This window comes from Anguilla rostrata, chromosome 7 (genome assembly GCF_018555375.3).
Source record: "Anguilla rostrata isolate EN2019 chromosome 7, ASM1855537v3, whole genome shotgun sequence".
Classification (NCBI taxonomy): domain Eukaryota; kingdom Metazoa; phylum Chordata; class Actinopteri; order Anguilliformes; family Anguillidae; genus Anguilla; species Anguilla rostrata.
This window is the reverse complement of record NC_057939.1, coordinates 25,118,413-25,139,172: the sequence shown is the minus strand read 5'-3', so window position 1 is coordinate 25,139,172 and position 20,760 is coordinate 25,118,413. Positions and strand designations below refer to the sequence as shown.

General features: G+C 40.3%; 1 protein-coding gene across 3 annotated transcripts in view; it reads right to left on the bottom strand.

Annotated features, from left to right (window-relative positions):
• The window catches only part of slc2a9l2 (solute carrier family 2 member 9, like 2), a 136,401-nt gene that overhangs the window by 21,793 nt on the left and 93,848 nt on the right, over nt 1-20,760 (bottom strand). For all 3 annotated transcript variants that reach the window (XM_064343863.1, XM_064343862.1, XM_064343861.1), the window contains exon 12: nt 2,622-2,749. In XM_064343863.1, coding sequence (XP_064199933.1) covers nt 2,622-2,749 — 128 coding nt within the window. The remainder of the gene's footprint in view (nt 1-2,621; nt 2,750-20,760) is intronic.

The window sequence follows — 20,760 nt, the reverse complement described above, 5'->3', positions numbered from 1 at the left end:
TGCACAAAAATGCCCCTCTCTTCCCACACACTCCTTATTCAGTCACTGTACAGCTCCTCTGCTCCACACTTAGCAAATAGCCGAAGGGGGGGGGGGGGCTCCTTTCCATAAATTAAAAATGCATAAAATGTCATACAGTATATCTCTAAGCCTCTACTACACTGCAGGCAAATGTCCAATGACCCCAGTGGTCCCATAAAATGGAGGGGCTGTCTATAAAAAGGACAGTACTTCCCACGCAGTTCAACTGATATGGATGTAAATGCCCTCAAACTAAAACTAAAATTGTGCCACCCTCCAAATACTTACAGATTGCACTATATATGGTGGCTTATTTTTAAAATGCGTTGAGAAATGTTAAAGACAATGCCTGACTCAAACTAAAACTAAAATTGTGCCACCCTCCAAATACTTACAGATTGCACTATATATGGTGGCTTATTTTTAAAATGCGTTGAGAAACGTTAAAGACAATGCCTGACGTGTTCTCAGCAGGTTCAGCTCTATCAGCTCAGAGACGAAGAGGCTGACGGGAAGTGAGCATGTTGTGTTTGTTTTCGGCGTGATGATGATGATGATGATCTGCCACTGAAAAAAAGCAGCCAGGGATATCACTCACACCTGCAGACACAGAGCACCTCCGGCAGCCGTACCCAGCGAGACCCAGATCCCCCGATCATCCGGCGGGCGCTGAGACAACAATCAGGTATAACCGGCTGTAATTAACGAGCGGGGCTATCTGCTGAGAACAAAATATTACCCCTTTTTCTGCTTTTGTGTGAAAATTACAGTTTAAAAAAAAAATAAATAAATAACATCTCAGAGGCATTAAGTTAGAAAAACCACAGAGAGGAAAAGCAGGTCACAAGTGCCATGAAATTCATATTAGCAGTGGCAAATTTGCCCTAATTATAATAGCAAGAACAAAAGCTTGTCATGAAGCACTTGCCCTCTCCTAACTTGGCAGGTATTTAGGAGTCCTTGTGAAATGTCCCAGTCGCTTAAGAGGAGCTCAGCAGGTGGCCATTACAGCCGGTTGGCTTGCCAGTTTTGTAAGATAAAGGAAGTTCCAGACATATAAACCAATGTAGAGGTACTGAAAGGACTCTCAGGGCGTAATAGATTTTTTTTTTTTTTTTTCTTCTGACATTTGCACAGGTTTTTGGGTGAAATAATTATTCCAGTGTCCGAGAGTAACGTGGATAGGATCTAGAATAAACATTACATGCATTATTAAAATTAGTAGCATTTTAATATTTATGGCTTTTATGAGCAAGAATTTAGATACAGTACACATACGCTGCCATTCTGCAGAGTGGGCGCAAACGCAAAAAAGGAAGACGCAAATATAAAAATTTCTTAATCGCATTTATTGACGTCAGAAATGTCAGTTAGTCGGTGTCTCACTTATGTATTTATTTGATGTTAATAGCTTGGAGAAACTTTAAATTAATTAACTAATATGTCCTTCTTTATTTTTGCATAGTGCCCAGTCTCTTTAAATATCAGTTAATGTGAAGCTTATTTGGTAAGCATTTACTGAAGTAACACTTACTGAAGTTTTTTGGGTTGGTGTGTGGTTTTGTACTTTCTTTTATACATATAACTTTAAAATGTACTTCGTTGGTCCAGTTCTTTAGTTCTTCTCACTGCATTTCTGTGTACATCAGCTCAGATTTTTTCACCTGCTGGTAACTTTAAGATAACTAATAATGGAATGGAATAAAAAAAAGGCTTTACGTATTTTACGTAAGATGTACAGAGATCAAAGCCAAATCTTAGGATATTTTAAGGACCTGGGGTTTGAAGGTAGATGAAAACGCCATATAAGGAGAAATGAGAGAACCAGTCAGAAGACTGACGTCTGACTCTGCACGTAGTTAGCAATGTTCTTAAACTGTCACAAAATTAAAATTGGTAGTGTGAATTTGGGGAGAGAAAAAAAAAAGTGAAAACATTAAGGTGAAAAATGTAAAAAATGTAGACGATGAAAATATGCTAATGAATGGAGAAATGGCAGTGATGCTTCTTTAAAAATTAATAAATAAAATACCATAGATCTCAGCCTTTAGTCATAATGTGAGAAAAAAGTGATCTCTGAATCACTCTGAATTGCTAAAATACCACAGTAAATTGACTATGTGGTTACATGAGGTTCATTTTTCTTTTTCAGCATAATATGTTGGTAATTACTTTCTCCATGTCTCAACTCAAAGAGTTTCATGCCTATGTTCAACCCTTTAAGGTGTGAGATCACAAATATGTGATTAGAACATTCTTAACTGAACATTCTAAAGCTGACGTACCAGTCACTACTGGTAACTGAAAGCAACAGAGTTCTAGAAGACTGACTTAAAAGTTTGAAAAGATTTTTAAAAATACAAAAAACCTACTCTTCAAATGATTTAAACCCGGTGAAATCCATAATCTGGAAGTGTGTGCACAACAGTTCAACCCAATCTTGGTTCCAAGTAATGAACCTTCCAAATGATCAACCAATCACATGTGCTACCAGTGATTTGACAGACTGATCAGAAATATGAGTGGATTGGGCTGAATGTATGAGAGGGACCATAAAGCAGTGATTCTACGCACACACACACACACACATACACACCCACCTGGATGAATGGGAAGAGGAGCCCCACAGCAAAGTTAGCGAGCCAGTTGATGGTCCCGGCGATCATGAAGGCTGCTGGTCGATATGACTGTTCAAACAGCTCCCCCGTCAGGATGAAGGGGATCCCTCCTGCATATCAGAACAGACACCACACAAACCCATCAGTACTCATAATCAGATACACTGTCACTACACTGGGAACCTTATCATGCTGACAGAATGGCAAATACCCCAAATCATCCTCACAATTGTAGTATTATGTTAACACCAGCAATCACGGCAAGGTGCAAATGACCAATATGCTAGTAATACAATCAACCGTGCTTGTAATGCTAACAATGATATTATGTAAATCATTTAAAAAATGGTAGTAATTATGTATATGGGCATGCTAATGACATGAAATATGTCTTACAAGCAGCAGAGGAGGCCTGCAGACTTAGACTGACACAGCTGCAGGGCTGAAATGGTCAGAAAAGCAGCGCTGTGCAGCCTGCACATTCTTAACACAAGCAGCTAGATGGATCAGTTGCTATACAGCCAGGTGAAAAATAAAAGGAAAAACCTGAAACCTGAAACCTGTGGCACGTATAAAAATTCCGAGCAGGCCCAGTTGACCTCAGTTTTGGATCAAGATGGCAAGAGGAGAAGATATAGGTGACTTTGAAAGAGGGTTAATTACTGGGTCACGGATGGCAGGAGCTTCAGTCACAAAACCAGCTCAACTGGCTTGGAACAGTGGAACCAAACTAGGAACTAGGAACAGTGACTAAAGTGACATCATAAACACCTCATTACAATGACGTATGCACATTTGCGAGTTGAGTGGTGCAAAAACCATAGGCACTGGTCTACAGATGAGTCATGCTTCACCATATTCTCGACAAGTGCATGTGTGGCGTACACCAAGAGAACAGTACAGACCTGAATGCTTAACTCCTACAGTGAGGGGGTCCAGTGCTTCTGTTATGCCGTGCATTTACCTGGCTTGGTTTTGGTATGTTTGTTCCGTTAAAGGGAAGGTTCACTGCAAATCAATACAAAGTTATTCTGAGTGATAACCTTTATCCTATGACGAAACATTTCTATTCTGATGGGGGCGGTCTGTTCCAGGATGGCAATGACCCCATCCACAGGGCACAAGGGGTCACTGAATGGTTAGAATGAGTATGAAAATGATGTAAATCATATTCTATAACCTTCGCAGTCACCAGATCTCAACCCAATTGAACACCTATGGGAGATTTTGGAATGAAGTGTTAGATAGTGCTCTCCACCACCATCATCAAAACACCAAATGAGGGAATATCTTTTGGTGTTCCATCCGTCCAGTAGAGTTCCAGTGACTTGTAGAATCTATGCCAATGTGCATTGCAGCTGTTCTGGTGGCTCGTGGTGGCCCAACACCTTACTAAGACACTTTATTTTGGTTTTTCCTTTCATTTGTCACCCGTCTGTACATATACAGTGAGCTCCCCAATCTTTGGGTTAAAGGAGATTCTCAGCTTTTATTAAAGGCATTTTTATGCATTTTGGGCTCACCAAATGTAGAAAGTGCAGCAGTTTTCATAAATAGCCCCCCGCTCCCCAATTTTCAATGCACCGTATGGGACATATTGATGTTATGTAAATGAAGTAGTCATGTTTAGTAGTTTGTTGCATATCCTTTGCATACAATGACTGCTTGATGTCTATGACCCCTAGATATCACAGGTGTTGAGTGCCTTCTCTGGTGATTCTCAGTCAGACCTTTGAATAAGTCCTTTGTTGCTTTTGCAGTATATTTGTAATTATTGTCTGGATGTAGGATTAAGCGCTGTCTGAGGAGTTTGGAGGCATTTGCCTGAATTTCAGCAGATAAGATGCTTCTATACATTTCAGAATTTATGAAGACAAGTGAACCAGTACCTGTGGCAGCCATATATGCCCAAATTTTAACACTCCCACTCCTGGCTTTCAACTGTAGAGGTCTTCCTTGGCCTTCTAGGGCCTCCGCAATTACTGAGCTCACCAGTGCTCTCTTTCTTATTAATTATGTTTCAAACAGTTGATTTTGAAAAGCCTATATGTCTATGATTGTTTTTGCTTATTTTGCAGGCTCATAATGGTTTCCTTGAGTTTCAATGCCTCGGGTCCTCATGTTGACAAATGCTAATAACAGACTCCAAAGGAAATCAAAAGCCTCGAAGACTATATACTGAAGACTATATACTGCAATCTGTTTTATATCTACACTAAAGAAGCAATGGAACACACCTGACCAATCAGAAACAGCTGTGAAGCTATTTGCCCTAAATGTTATGGTGCCTAGAAATGGGGTGACTATGTACAAAAAGTGTTGTCATTTCTACATGCTGAAACCAAAATGTGTAAAATACTCTTTTAATAAAAGTGTAGTATCTCGTTTAACCATGTGTGTATAAAGTGCAATTGTTCAATTACAAATCTAAAACATTATGGAGCTCACCGTATGATACCTGGCAATTCAATTTTGACATGAGACTCTGATCTGATCAACAATACTTTTGAAAATATATTCAGTTCAACATGTATTTGTCATCCATAGCACTTGTCAACAAAATTTTTATATTGGTTTTTGACGGGCCACAGGAGGATACATAGACATATACCATATAAATCACACTATTTGCAGGACAGTATTCGGAATTTTTTTGGCAATGGTGGATAAACGATTGTGGAATGAGGAAGATGAATGAGAAGCAAGTTGTTTTATCATTTGCCCACAGCACAGGGGCTTAAAGGGTTGATAAGCTTCCCTTTGAGAGCTGGAGGGATCAACTTGAGCTGGGCATGATCGCTATTCCTTCATTTTACCCACAGGGCATGTGTGGGAATAATCAGCTGCACTTTCAATATTTCTGACATTTACACTGCCAGTTAATCGAAGTTTGGCTCCCTGGAAATGGTTGATGGATAATTGTACTGGTGTATTCCAAGATGTTTATATGTACGTATATGTTTTTACTGTGAGCATTCTAGACTCTTTAAAACTTTTCCCTAGGAACATGGAAAATCTGAATCTCAGTGTTATATAATTTCTTTCTTTCTCAGAGGAAAAAACCTGGTCTCCCATTAGTGGACCATGCAAGGATTTAAATTCTTGAAAACAGAATAAAAAGTTCACGTAAGAGCAGTACATAAAACGATTCTAAAAAAAATTGTTTTCAAAGTTGCCTCCAAACTAGAAATAGTCAAATGTAATCATCATATTGCCAAGTGAACTACAAATAATGCATTCACATTATTTACTTATTTATTTCGTTTATTTAAGAAAGGACAGTCCATATTAACAACAAATGTAAATATGCCAGATTTAGCCAAAAGGCTAAAGGCTATTATCTGAGACAGTTTTTTTTTTTTAAAGAAAAAAAGAGGTTATTTCACAGTAGATCAAGTGAGTAAGTGAGTGACTGAGTTTGTCTCTGGGTAAATTGGCTGAAATAAAGAGTGACTTTGCTCTTTCCTTTGGTGTGGACCACATTCTCAAGATGTTTCTTGAATGGTCTTAATTAAACTCTGATTTTGTCTCCACAGAGTGAGAATGTGATATTCATGCATGAGTACTGAATGAATGGAGTATTCACGCATGTAGAGGCACATGGGGACCAATTTGCCCCTTGATTTCAGCCGTACTGGGCCCAGGGAGAATTTGTGCATTCTGAACGAAAATTACCTCTTCAAGGCATCGTTTGTCATTTGTACAACTGGCTCCCCTTTCAAATCCTGTCACTCAATATTATCCGATTAGGCGCATTTAGAGTCTGGTATCTAGTAGTCCCATAAAAACCCATTAATATTGAAAAAAGAGACATCGTTCAATTTTCATAACTGAAAAGTTAAGTCAGATAAAAAATGAAGTCTGCATATGGACATAAATAAATAATTCTGCAGACAACAAGAACAAAAGGACAACATTGGTGTTGGGGGGGAGGATTGAAGGGGCCAAGGCACTCGTTAGTTTGTCAGAAAAATCCATACCAATTCCAATTCAAGTGCCTAGGGGGTTGTTATCAATTTATAAAAACTACCTTGCTCAAGTCCTGTTCATGCAGCAGGGAAAAGCAATACAAATACACATCACAATTTATAAACAGTGGGACGCACAACAACCTAGTGGTCCAAATGAAAGAAAGAACCACAGTCTTTGGTAATGAAAGGACACTCCAACTCTCATGAATCCAGTGAGGGCCAAATTCCAACCGCCTAAATGAACAGCAGAAATGACCAATATAGCTTCGAGAACAATTTCTTGTTTCTACACGGATTTATGTCCAGAATAGTTAACATTGTCTTTAGATGCACATTACATTGCACTGCACACTGCATTTCATTGTACAAAATGTTCTATATAAATAAAGGTTATTATTATTTATTGTTTCCACATACAGAAGCAGCCTTCCACAACACAGCATACAATGACTGATTCTTTTCTGTTTCCTTTTCCTTTTTACCAAAGGAAATTTTATGAAATTAAAATAAATTTCAGTGAATTGGAGTCAATAACCAATAACCTATAACACACAGCACTTATAGTAGAGGAACACACATCCAAGAAGGAAAGGGACAAAAGGGAGAACTGATGAAATTGCGTCCGATGTTTATAAAATGGAACAGCCTCTTTTTCACTTTTACGTGTGTAAAAAAACAAAAAAAACAAACAAAAATAAATATATAACAATGCCACTGCAGCACTTAAAAAATTCAGTTCAAAATGAACCGCCAGTCACCTAAATCCAAGGTCGAGCAGGTCAGCTTGGGTCTACTGCAGAATGATTGGCAAATCCCCCCCCCCCCCTCCCCCAGCCAGCTCATGCCCGCTTCCACCTCAGGAGATGCACAGCACCTTCTGGTTCCGTGCGATTGTCTGTCACAACGATTCAACAAATATCGACAGTAATTAGTGGCAAAAACAAAACCGCCACAGTCGCACCCACCGATGAATATTCATAAGCACATGCCTCTCCCGGGTCATCTCTGCTGCTTGACAAAGCGGAAAGACCTGTCTTCCCAGTCTATGTGTGAGTTACACACCCCAACTTCCTCTTCCGCATTCAAGGTAGGATTTAAAGTGTACTATGACTTTTTAAACCTGGCATTAACACGCATTCTGTATCCAGACACCTGGCATTTATATGTTTCCACTGTCCGCATCGAGATCCGATCAGTATCTAATCTCACTTCCTGCTCAAAATTATGTAGTTGATGGATGCAAACTGAAAATGCATTTGCACTTGTGTTTAATGCAGTCGCAATGTGTCTCTGGCCACCTCCGGAGGTGGTTTGGGCTATCCGATCACCAGAGATACATGTTAATGCCAGGCATAAAGTGGGTCTTAGTTATTGCATGTTGATAGGGAGAATGTTGACTATACCCAGGCCCCATTCTTGCAGTTGAGAAATGTTTTGACTGAGTGTAATTCCCCAGGAAAACAGACTGGGCAGGGGTGGTGACTTCCAACAGACTAATGATACCAGACTACATGCAGCAGCAACCTGTCTGTGCACAGCTGCTTTTTCAAAACAGCCCACCAAACACCTATCAGCTCAGACATGAAGGAGGGAATTTGAAAAATCAAATTAAAATAACCTGACATCTAGTCAAAGATATGACATCACTGGCATGTACACCAGCTCCACAGGAGTTAGTGAGATTGCTACACGTGGCAATAACAGAGAGATCATTTGGCAGGTCATTTGCTGATATAATTCATGACCATCACAGACACTACAACAGACCCTTTGGGGCAGGTGTTTCCTGTCTTATCAGAGAAGGTTTGACTCGGGGACTAGCTTTAGTTCTGTCCAAGCACTACGATTGGCTAATCATCAGCATACAATCTCACAGCCAATAAGACTGGCAATCTCTTGTATGAGGGACACAGTCTTTTTTTTCTTTTTGTGAGCATGCACGGTTTTGGTTTTTTTGTTAGAAATGGATGGAATGTCATTCACCAGAGCCCTCTGGGCTATGCCTGAGAAATGAAATTGAACCTAACTGAAACATCATTCTAGAATCAGATATAATTTGAAAAAATTGGACCCACAACCCATCATGGGTTCAAGAATGACGAACCAAGGCAACTCATCAAGCTCTAGCAAGCCAGCTTTTCCTGCCCCCACCACCCCCAAAAGAAAAATAAACAGCTTGAAAATACCTGTAAGTCCAAGAATAACTATGCTTACTCTGTGTGTGTGTGTGTGTGTGTGTATGTGTGTGTGGAGGTGGAGCTGCTATCTATATCCATAATTAACCTGTATAAAGTTCCCATGTCATAATTTTGCACTGTGTGTCTTTCCTGTTCATGTCCTTTGATGTTACTCTGGTATGTGTACCTGAATGAAAGTATAAAAATAAAAATGAAAGAGGGAGAGAGAGAGAGCTCTTAGAAGAGTAGAGTGATTTACTGTAGACAGAAAAGCCAGGCTGAAAGACCAGAAACCTGCAATCTATACAAAATATGCACACAGTTGGTGGTGAACAGATTGTTCCCATTTGTTTAACTGGCAATCCTAAAATTGGAAGATTGACTATAGGAATAACACCATGTCTCAGGTCTGGAATCACAAGTTATGTTTTGTCTACACTAGACCCTTAAAAAATACAAAACAACAATCTGTAGTCTTTAGATGTCGCTAGCAAGTTATCCCTCCCTATTGCGCGCGGTGCACTGTGCACATTAAATGTTCAGGTGCTGACGGCTGATCCGCATAAGCCCCATACATCCCGTGCTTGCTGAACACACCTGGAGGTCTTGCTGATTGCTGTTTACCTTGAGTCTGCCTCCATCATTAGGCAGCAGGAAGATATCAAGCGGGTAAAAAAGAGTTCATTCTCATTCACAGCTTGCCGGGCTCGCGAGCACGCTGGGGACCAGTGCAGATAATTAGCCCGTTCGCGGCATCTGCGGCGCCAACAGATGTCTGGGAGCCGCGGCGAGGATGCGGCGATCGGCTGAGCTCCCAGATAACGCCTCGCCTCGTTCCGATCTCGCCCTCCTGCGGCGGCGGGCCGGATGAACGAGAGGCACGCCACGCCAACGATATGCAAATGTCGATTCGACGTTGTATCAACACTGCGGCGACATCAGCCCAATGCCAAGCTCAATTGTCTCAGAGGCACGTTGTGTCAATACTATGTCAACGTTAATTCTGCGTTGTGCAAAAGCTTCAGCAATGCTATGCCAATGTCAATCTTAATTGCCTCAGAGGCACTTTGTGTCAATACGATGCTAACATTAATTTGACATTGTATCAACATTGCGTCAACGTTACGCCGATGCCAATCCCTCAGAGGGGCATGTTGTGTCAACATTATGCCAACGTCAATTCAACGTCGTATAAACACTGCAGCAACGTCATGCCAATGCCAATTTTTCTTGCCTCAGAATGGCTATGTTGTGTCAACATTATGCCAACGTCAATTCAACGTCGTATAAACACTGCAGCAACGTTATGCCAGTGCCAAGCTTTATTGCCTCAGAGAGGCATGTTGTGTCCACCTTATACCAATTTAAACACAACGTTGTATCAATGCCGCAGCTACGTTACGCCAACATTGATCTCCACTGCATGAGACAGAGCCCGCATCTCGTCCCTGCGTCCCACTCACGTTGAGCGACAGCACAGCATGGCTTTCTGTTGCTTCACTGGGTTTCTGTGCTTGTGGGTGTTACTGTTACGCAACAACAAGTGTGCCAGACTATAAATACCTAATTACATAAGTTCAAACAGACAAGTACAAAACAAACAAAGGTAATGCAGTAACTGCCTAGGTGTCCCTTACCTCCTCAGACACCAAAGCACAATCGAGTATCGCTAATAACTCTGACAGTCAAAAAAAAAACTAGTCTCCTGCTTGTTTAAGGTACCAAAAACAGAGCTCAGCTACATTGTAGTTTGCTGTCCTCAGAGGACAAGCAAAAACACCAGCTTTTAATCTTAATTAGGAGGTAAACTGATCCTTCCACTGGAATGCTTTTAACATCCACCAAAAACCACCTCACAAAACTAAAGTGAAGTAATCTCAGTGGAACTAACGACTCAATTTTCTCCTTACCCACCGTAATGCCGCTGCCAGCTTGGTTTATTGCCATCTGGAGCTTTTTTTTTCCAGCTAATGAAAAATAAAAGAGGCTGCTGCCTGGAGAACGACGGTTATCATGGTGTCTGTTTGTGGTGGAATTTTCCGCTTCTGTTTCACGACACTTATCACGCTTTCCAAAAAGCATCAGGTGCCCCTTCTTAAGAACCCATAATGCCTTCCGCTTTAATACCAAATTGCCTCCCATTTTAAGACCTAAAGCCCTCCCCTTTAATACTTATTGCCGCCAATTTGAGAACCCAGTGCTCTCCCCTTTAAAGTCCTATTGCCATCCATTTTCCAACCAAATATACTCCCCTATAAAGCACTATTGCCACACATTTTAGAAGCTAATTCCCTCCCCTTCATCTGCATATATTTTCCCACCACAGAACTTCATGCCCAGCTCTTTTACGTAAATATTCAAACCCTGACCTCATCGGTTTCTCTGTCATGCAGACACATACTCTTTCTAGAAATAAATTGGAATCATGGATGTGGATGCACATTATACTGCATGGATTTCACAACATCCAGAACACTATTTTCTTATCTTTGAAACTGTGGGCCCACCCCTCATAGAACTACCATATGTACCCTCCCATTCAGTAATCTAGCCCCTGTACTTTACGTAGCCAGTAGGGTGAATTTTTACGGCCAATTCCGGTTGCTGATTTTTTTAAAAGTCAAATCAGCCAATACCAAATCCAATAGCTGATTTTTTTTTTTTTCATTTTTAAAGCAACAGGTAACAAATAAAACAAAAGGCTGTTTATTTGCTATATAGGTTACCAATGCATTCAGATAGTTTCATAAAATAATAATAATAATACTATTTATTATTATTATTATTATTATTATTATTATTATTATTATTATTAACAGCATTATTGTTACAGTATATTGTGGTCATTGCCACACATTTAAGGAACTCTGATTCAATGTGGCTGAATCTTTGCTTCCAGAAGAGTGTGTTTTGACGGCTTCACACCCTGATCTGCACGAGCACTTTATCTTAGGAGACGTTTCAGTGCAGCGATGGTTGGAATGACATCTGCCACAGTCGCTAGTTGGGTCAACGTGTTTTACCTTTAAAGGGATTACTTTTATAAGAATGTTGAAAATCCAAATCCTGAACTTGTTGTACTAGCTAACTATTCATCACAAAGATGTTATCGAGCCTTTTCACTTTGATGGTCAACATTTTTTTTCAAAATAACAACTGAACAGTCTTGCGGCTTGACATCTGCACTCATGATTTCCAGTCTAAAATAAAACATATAGCGAAGAGATTCGTTTTAAATTCAAAAGAGAACTTATAAACACGACAACAGCAGAAGAAATATCAGTAATTATTTCACTTAATACATTCACTTAACATTAATCCAGCTAGCTAATGCCAGCTGCTATATGGAGACATTAATGTTAGTTAACGCAGTAAACAAATATTACAATTATTCAATGAATGTCAAATGTATTATTTAACATAACTTGCACAGACTTGCATCATTAGGGGAATGGGAAAAAAAACCCAGTAGCTGTCCTGGTATAGTCGATGTACAAGCCCCCATACAGGTTCAATCCCCCAAACCACCATCAGAACTGTGTCCCTTCTCTACCCTCTGATTTCTCCTTGTCTCAATAAAGCAAAAACACAAAAAAAACAAAAACAAAAAAAAAACAATTAAAATTATGATAAGAGGGCAGTTTGTCAATAAATAAAGAAAAAAACAGCAGCCATATTGTTGTTGCCATGCCTGCGCAGTGATGCGAAACAAATTACCATTTTGACAGCTGTGGCTTATTTGTCTCCAGCCATTATAGTGATGCAGGCATAGGTATGCATGGCTTATTTAAAAACCTGAGGCTTTGTCCCTACTCTGCAACCTTCTAGACTGTGATCTCCCTTCTTTTTATAACACTGACCCACTTCCAACCTAACTCCCACCCCCACCCACCCACCCCCCCGCCACTGGTGCGGAAATGAACTCTGACCTCGGTGAATGCATTTGGTGGGTGCAGTGATGACATCATCCCGACACTGACGCTCGTGTTCCTCACTCGTATTACGGAAGGGGAAGAGTGTCAGGATTGCATCCTCTGCTCAGGGGCAGGCAGGCCGTGTGTGTAGACCCATGGGACCCAGCTGACACACAAACAGTCTCAATGATTTGTGGCCCGAGGCGGGAAAACGACACCGCCGTGTCGGACACGTACAGGTAACGAAGCCCCCCTTTCGAAACCCAGTTCCGTAATTGAGCTGCCAGTCAGGTGATGATTACCACATTATTACTTATTCATTAAACCTTATTTAAGCTGGTTGGGTCAGCTGAGAACTTCACAACCATTTGCAACGACAACCTGGGGAATGGCGGTGGAAAGGGCGTGCTAGAGAATGTGCGCAGTTGATCGTCTGCCAGGGAGGGGTGATTAGTGTTAGATGAACAATGAAACAATGCAACAACCAGGAGCCATTCATGTTTAACATATGTTTAACTAATGAAGTACTATAGTTAAGCATGTCTTTATTAGCTGAGATAAGCAGGTCTCAGAAAGGAGAAATATACTCAATTGGCCTCCCTTGACAGCCTCAAGAGCCAGTGGCTGTACCACTACTGTCAAAATCACAAGAGAAAGCATGCAACAAACATATTCTGAGAAAGAAAGAGAGAGCGAGAGAGAGGAGAGAGTTTATACATATATATTATGTACATACATGAGTATGTCAAATTTTTTATCAACTATCAATATTTGATTATTGTTATTTATTACGTTTTATTAACTTTTTAAAATTATTAATGGTTTACTATGCTTTGGCAACACAATATTATTTGTCATGATTATGTTGTCATTGAATAGAGAGAGAGATAGCAAGTGAAAGAGAGAGAGAGAGAGAGAGAGAGAGAGAGAAGCATTTATGAGGCATTCATTTTTGAGCCACTTTCACCCTGAATCTGCCTTGGAATAGGCAAATATTTCTGTATACACTTCAGTTATGGAAAATGAAAGAAATCCACAAAGAACATAATTGTTCTGTGCAGTTATTTCAATGCTGTGTGTCCATCCACACTGTGTAAACAGACTTAGCTGTGGGATGGGCTATTAAGTAGCTGATCTAAGCACAGTTCCAAGCATACTATCAATCGATTGTGTCATGGTCCTGTGTTTCTGTCTGCGTTTTCCCTGTTGGGCCGCCAGGTGGCGGCACTTCTGTTTTGTGTCCTGCTCCCCCTGTGTTAATTGTATGATTGTTTCCAATTGTCTAATCATTGTTTTCTGGCTGTCCCTGTTTTCCCTTCCCCTTCCGTGGCCTGATTGTTCATGGTGCCCTCCTGTGTCTCGTCAGTGTGTTCTATTTAAGTTGCCCTCTTCCTTGACTCAGGTGCTGGATTCTTGCGGTACGTCTGGTTGTTCTGTGCTCCCCGCCTCAAATCTGCTCCATGCGTTCCTGTCTATGTTCTGGTTTCCTTGTGTTTGTTTCCACTCGTGTTCTCTCCTGAATGTATGTATTCTGCCCGCTTCGGTTCCGCTTGTGCCTAGTGTGTTTTCTGTCCTGCCAGTGTTCCGCCCTGCCTGTGTTCTATTTTGGTTCTTAAGTATCTTTTTGTGTTTGTGGTTTTGCTCCTCGTAGCCTTTTGTTTGTTCCCTGTTTATTTAGTAAAGTCTTTGTTTCCCTTCATTTGGAGTTTTGTGTTTTTGACCTCTGCGTTTGGGTCCAACCCCCCCCACGCATCCTGACAGATTGGGTCATCAACAGGCGCCAAAGAGCTCTCAAGCTAATAAATTCCCCTTACCACCATATGGCAGACCGAGGGTACTTCAAAACACAAAGGATTCTGATCTGCTTCTGGTATTGTGCACATGTAACTTGTGATACGTGACAATAACAGGGTTGGGTCAGAACTTAAGCGAACAATAAAACACATTTTGAAGAATTATTGGCAGCATACAGGTCTCATTTTTTATTTCACATTACGGCATAAGAACAGATAACGACTAGGGCAGAGAATTCAGTCCATTTTTGGAGCATATAGCACTGCATCGAATCTGGGCTTGAACACCCTGATCTCTGCCTCCATAAAATGACTTGGTGCAATGTTCCATGCATTGCTTCCAATGCAAAGAAGTACTTCCTGATATTCCTTGTGAATTTAACTACTTTTCACTTTTGCCCTCTTTGTCCTCTGTATTCATAAAGCATCTCAGAGTAGACTTGCTGATCCAGGATCCATTTGGTTTATTAGCGCATAATGGATAAAATTATGATACAGATGGTTAAACCTGATTTATCTATTATTTTATTTCACCTTTATTTCACCAGGCAAGTTATTAAGAACAAATTCTTATTTACAACAAATTCTGATCCAAGATGGGGGTACAAGTATAGATGAACCAGTATCTAAAAAAATTAATAGCTCTTTGGCTATGGACCAGTAAGGACCGGTTATGATGGGGGTGAATTTGACCTGAGATTACATAATAGTCTCACAACAGTCAACACATTCTTTTTGTTTTGGTTTTCTGGTTTTTGAGAAACACGTCTTTTGGATATTGTACATTTTATTTCAAGGTTAGTTGTCTCAAATGGTCTCTCTCATCTCTTCCATGATAGAACAGAATTCTCCCACCAGTCGTAAAATAGAACAGTATAGCTCTGTTCTTTTTAACTATTGGCAGGAGGATTCTATATCTCTCTCTTTCCTTCTATGCCTCTCTAATCCATTGTGACACTCATCCATCTCTCTCATTGCCCATTCCAATTTCATATGTCTGACATTTCCCTTCCTCTCGGTCAGCTCAGCTTCATCATAGCGTGGACAAGCCGCCCCCTTGGACAGAGGAAGGACCCCAGCGAGAGCACATCGACCTTCATGTAAACAGGCCCGCAAAATGACACCTGACCAACTCAAGCACCATAATAATGATCATTTATGAATAAACAAGGCAGGAGTCAGAATTAATTCAGGACTGGTACGCATAAGCACTTGTTTGCTAAAGAACTGCAGGTGCACTGCAGGTGGTGAAAACAATGAAGCCCGAAGTGGGATTAATTAATCTTTCCTTACAGGGAGGCATTTGCCATGAATGATATACTTTTGCCCTTCATGCCTTCTTATGCATATACAGTATAAATATGAAGGAATATAGATAAGAATTAAGGATATATAGTTCATTATATAGTTATTTATAATTGCTCAGAATCTCCCTCCCTCTTCCCTCTCTTCTTGCTCGCTCCCTTTCTCTATCACTTCCCCTCTTTCACTCCCATATTTTCCCCTACACCTCTTTTATTCCCCCACCCTCAAAATATCTTTTCTTTTATTTGTCAACTCATTTCTCACCCTCTCCTTCCTCTTGCTTTCCCCACTCTCTTCCTCCCCCTATCTCTATCACTCACTGTTTCCTTACCTCCTACCCTCAGTTCTCAATGGGATTTGTTGTCTCACAAGGGGAAAACACTATTTTCTCACAGGCGATATGTTAAGGCTCAACGGCACAAGTGTCGCAGTCATTCTTCTTAATCAACAACAATCAATCGTGTGCTGACAGCAATTCTGCTTCTAGTTTGAGAGTACCTCTGCCTTAAAGTGGGGATAGGAGTTCAAACATGATCATCCCAAATATTCCTACATTCTTAAGACTACAATACAAAATGGCCAGGGAGGAATTCTCTTCATAAATAAATCAATGAAAGTAATTATTATTATGATGATGGCTTTAATAATAATAATAATAATAATAATAATGATGACTTATTTTGATGACTATGATGATTATGGTCTTGTAGATGAGGATAATTATGATGATTATTATTGCGATTATTTAGTATATCAAATAAGAATATGTGCTCCTTTTGCAAAACCTAACAGCAAAAAAAAAGAAAGAGAGAGGAAAAGTGCAGGAACATGAAGGCTCAGCTGACTGCTCCTTCCTCTGAAACACGCTCAGTCTACACCTGCCGTAAAAAAAAAGGAAAAAGGGAAAGCATTCATGCGAACTTGACATCATTTTCCCTGCAATTTCCTCTGATGCAGATCTCAGCAGACCGTCGCGGTCCAGGTGTCATTACAGCACAAGCACCAGAGTCACAGCAACCCATTCACATCAAAGCAGGCAATGCACATCTATCTCAGATTTCCAATCTAGATGTGGCCGGGCCCACCATTTCCAGACAAAGGCATTCCCCTTCATTTCAAAAGAGATTAAATGTCTTCCAGAGATGGTTTATTGCATCAAAGTAAACCAGCTCCATGCTGACAATGGCATGGGGGAATTGCTTAGTCAATTGTACTGATTAAAAACCGAAGATAACAATTATGCTAATTCAACTGACAACTGCCTTAGTGCTATTGTTAGACGACCATTGTATCTCTAAACACTGTCCATACAAGATGTCAGACAAAAGCACAAAGACAATGTTTATGCGTAGAATTATGCTTATGTTACATTGTTCTTTGCGCTGCTGATAGACGACCATCATATCTTTAATTTGTCCATACAAAATGTGAAACAAAGAATTACCTTTCCATAAACTGTGACTGACGACAGTATAAGTAAAAATGTACATAAACTAAATTTTATCTAATGCAGAATTCCAATAAACAAAGAATGTTGCCTTTTGTTCTGAACTGATTGATTATGGCTGTTTATTCAAAGCAGATTCATCACATATTTAGCTTTATATAACAATCCCAGATCATTATTGTGCACGCCAATAATTAAAATTACCTAATAATACGATGATCACATCATTAGCTTTCACATATCTAGAGTGATTTTCTGTAGCTGTCTAACTCTACGTTTTATTTGTAAGGATGAATAAAAACAATAGTACTTGAGTCTGTACAATATTCATTTACACATGGCTGGCAAACAGCCATAGTTCGATGCAGCTTTTGCGGGCCAAATTTCTCAAGCTGAAGGTGGCACTGTGATAAGACGGCAAGCTTGGCTGAAGTGGAACCATCGCTGAACACGGTGCCGCATACAAATGTGTGTATACTCATTGCATTACATTACATTACAATACAGGCATTTAGCAGACACTCCTATCCAGAGCGACATTTCCATTGCATTCATTGCATCCATTTATACAGCTGGATACATACTGAAGCAATGCAGGTTAAGTACCTTGCTGAGGGGTACAACGGCAGTGGCCTAACTGGGAATTGAACTAGTGACCTTTAGGTTACCAGACCCATTATACTACATTGTCACCCATTGCGGCTTCAGTTGTTTGCTTAGTGACGGTCCACACCAGTGTGGGCGCAGGATCAGATTCTGCAGTTGCAGAAATCATGCGAAGCACGTAAGTGACCCATGCAATATCTTAGACCAACTGCTGGCAATCTTTGTATTTACATCGGTGTGCGAACACCTTGGCTAGTTCAGGGATGTGCACGACGCGGTGGCTGAAGTCACTGTGAAGCGGTGCTGGCCTTGTGCTGTGTCAATGGATGATACCTCAGAGGAAAGCCAGCGTGCTGCTGGAAGTGTCGCAGGTAAACCAGTATAAGGCGAACTTCCCTCCGGATCAAGCAAACCTGACAATCCCAGACCAGCAGTGTGGGAACACTGTGTCATAGGAGATGCCATCATTCAAATGAAACATTACATTAAGATCGTGGCCATTAAGCTCCGACAGCCTGTGTTGTAGAGGTAGTTGCACAAGTCCAGCTTCCTTTGTCTGGACGCCTACATGTCATCCATATTTAACCAACTACATGCATATCCACCGCAACTGATGTGGGGCAAAACTGCTTCTGTGCCACTTTGCAGGTATGAATCGGTGCTATGCATCATACGGTATGTAAATTCAGCTCAATTTCTGGTGGAATTTGAATGGATATGCAGGGCATGTGTCAGTGCTCGAATATCCCCCTAATTAGCGACTGCTAACATTTCTGAATTCCACTTTACCAAACTTGATCAAAGGAAATGGGGAGCCTGATTCCATCCATCTGTGCAAATAACTATTTGGCAAAGGTATTGTGTTGAGTGGGGGTGGATGGGGTTTGGAAATTTAAATGAATCAGCATAGACCACAGACAAGAAATGCATGGAGATGTGTCACATGGCTCAAATTTACACCCAATCGTGTATATGATTTTAAGTTATAAATCAAATCTGAAGAGGTTTCTGTGAACAGGGTCGACAATTATTATTAGCATTGTTATCGTGGAAAAATATAAATAAATAAAAAACATCAGACGTACGTCAAGCCCCATTTATCATGGTTCACTAACGAGGGTGGAAACCACAGCACTTTTCAGAGATGTTAAAATATGTAGCGGATTCTTGGGTTTGTTCACTTGGCTGTGATCCTCCATCAAATGAAGCTAACAAAATCATGTACGGCAGTGGTGCCCAATCATGTGCCATGGAGGGCTGAGAGTATGCAGGTTTTCATTCCAACCAATCATTTCACCTGCTGAGTTCACTAATCAGTTCTCTCCTTTCTGGTTGCTGGTGTGTTAATTTGTGAAGACAGCAGGTGAAATGATTGGTTGGAATAAAAACCTGCATACTCTTGGCCTTCCATAGCACATGATTGGGCAGTACTGATAGACAGAGTTTTGCTTTATGCATCATTCACAATGCTGCTTTGCTCTCTCTTTCTCTTCATGTCTCTTGATTCCATTGCTCATGCACACAATAAAGAGTTTATCACATAATTGAAAAGCTCATTCTAACTTCTGTACTTTTGAACTGAAGTATTCTGTTACCAAACTACTGTATTTCATCTTATTGCATCATTAGTATGAACAGAGCTTATGACACGTTCCATTATACAATATGACAATACTTAAGAATGCATAATGATAAGAAAAGGTCATTCGGTCTATCTGGACTTGTCATATCACACAATGGCTTTTTAATGGGACACTTTGTTTAATGTGTTTATAATGTTTAAATATTCTCAATGTTTTTAATGTCTCACGAAGGCAAAGAAAAAATCAGCACTGTATGTGAACAATAAAGTCCTGTTATATTTTGCATCACTGTACTTCAATGCCTTCTTGACACATTTGGCAGTGATGAAGCACTATGCCACCCTCTACCCTCAGTTTGATATAACTAACAGAGAGCTGTTGCTGTTGCCTTGAAGTACTGAGCCAAGGCTACTGTTCTACGCATATCAAAGAGATTCATTGGGTACGATTTAAATACTTTTCATTCTGACTCATTGTTTGGATGGGATGAATTAGGACTGGCTATGTCTTCAGGTCTTCAGTGCTTTTCCTCTGGCAGTAGTACATTTTTTCAGCAAATGCACAAATGAAATGAAAAAATAAAATTGACTGAATGTAGTTAACCGTAACACCCTTCGCAAGGATGAGTAACAAGTGTTCTCACACACACCTATTCTGCGCCCATGCTTGTCAGTTGGCTAAACGTACCCATAACATATTCAGCACTTAGCACAGAATGCCTATTCCCCAAACAGAAAATGATCTGTTTGACAGAGGTAAGTGAGGGAATGAAATGTCCGATGAGATTTTTAAAGAGACACTGGGTGTCAGTCCTAATACCAAAGGCGTCCCCAGTGAAAATTAAATTTGGGGATCTTCGGAGTTAACCACATTGCTAAGAAACAAAATGTCAACCATGCCCTGTTACATCAGTGCTGCAAAAAGCACAATTTTACATATCCACTGCATGGTGAGGGGATGGAAACCTTTTAACTTAATGCATTTTCATGGTTTAAACCTAGGCTACTCAACTCTGGTCCTGGTGGGCAGCAGAGTATGCCAGTTTATATATATATATATATATACATACACACACACACACACACACACGCACACACACACACACTGTATATTCATCTCAACAACAGTAACAACAACCATTCCAAACCCTTTAACTTTAGATTTTATAACTTAAATGACACCACTAATTTTTTCATATAACATAATTTAGCACCATAACAGACCATTTAAATAGTCTTTATTAATCTTGTCTGAATCTCTGCAACCTGGTTATTTAAAGTCATGACAATTAACTTTAGCACTAAAATGTCACTCCATAATTCATG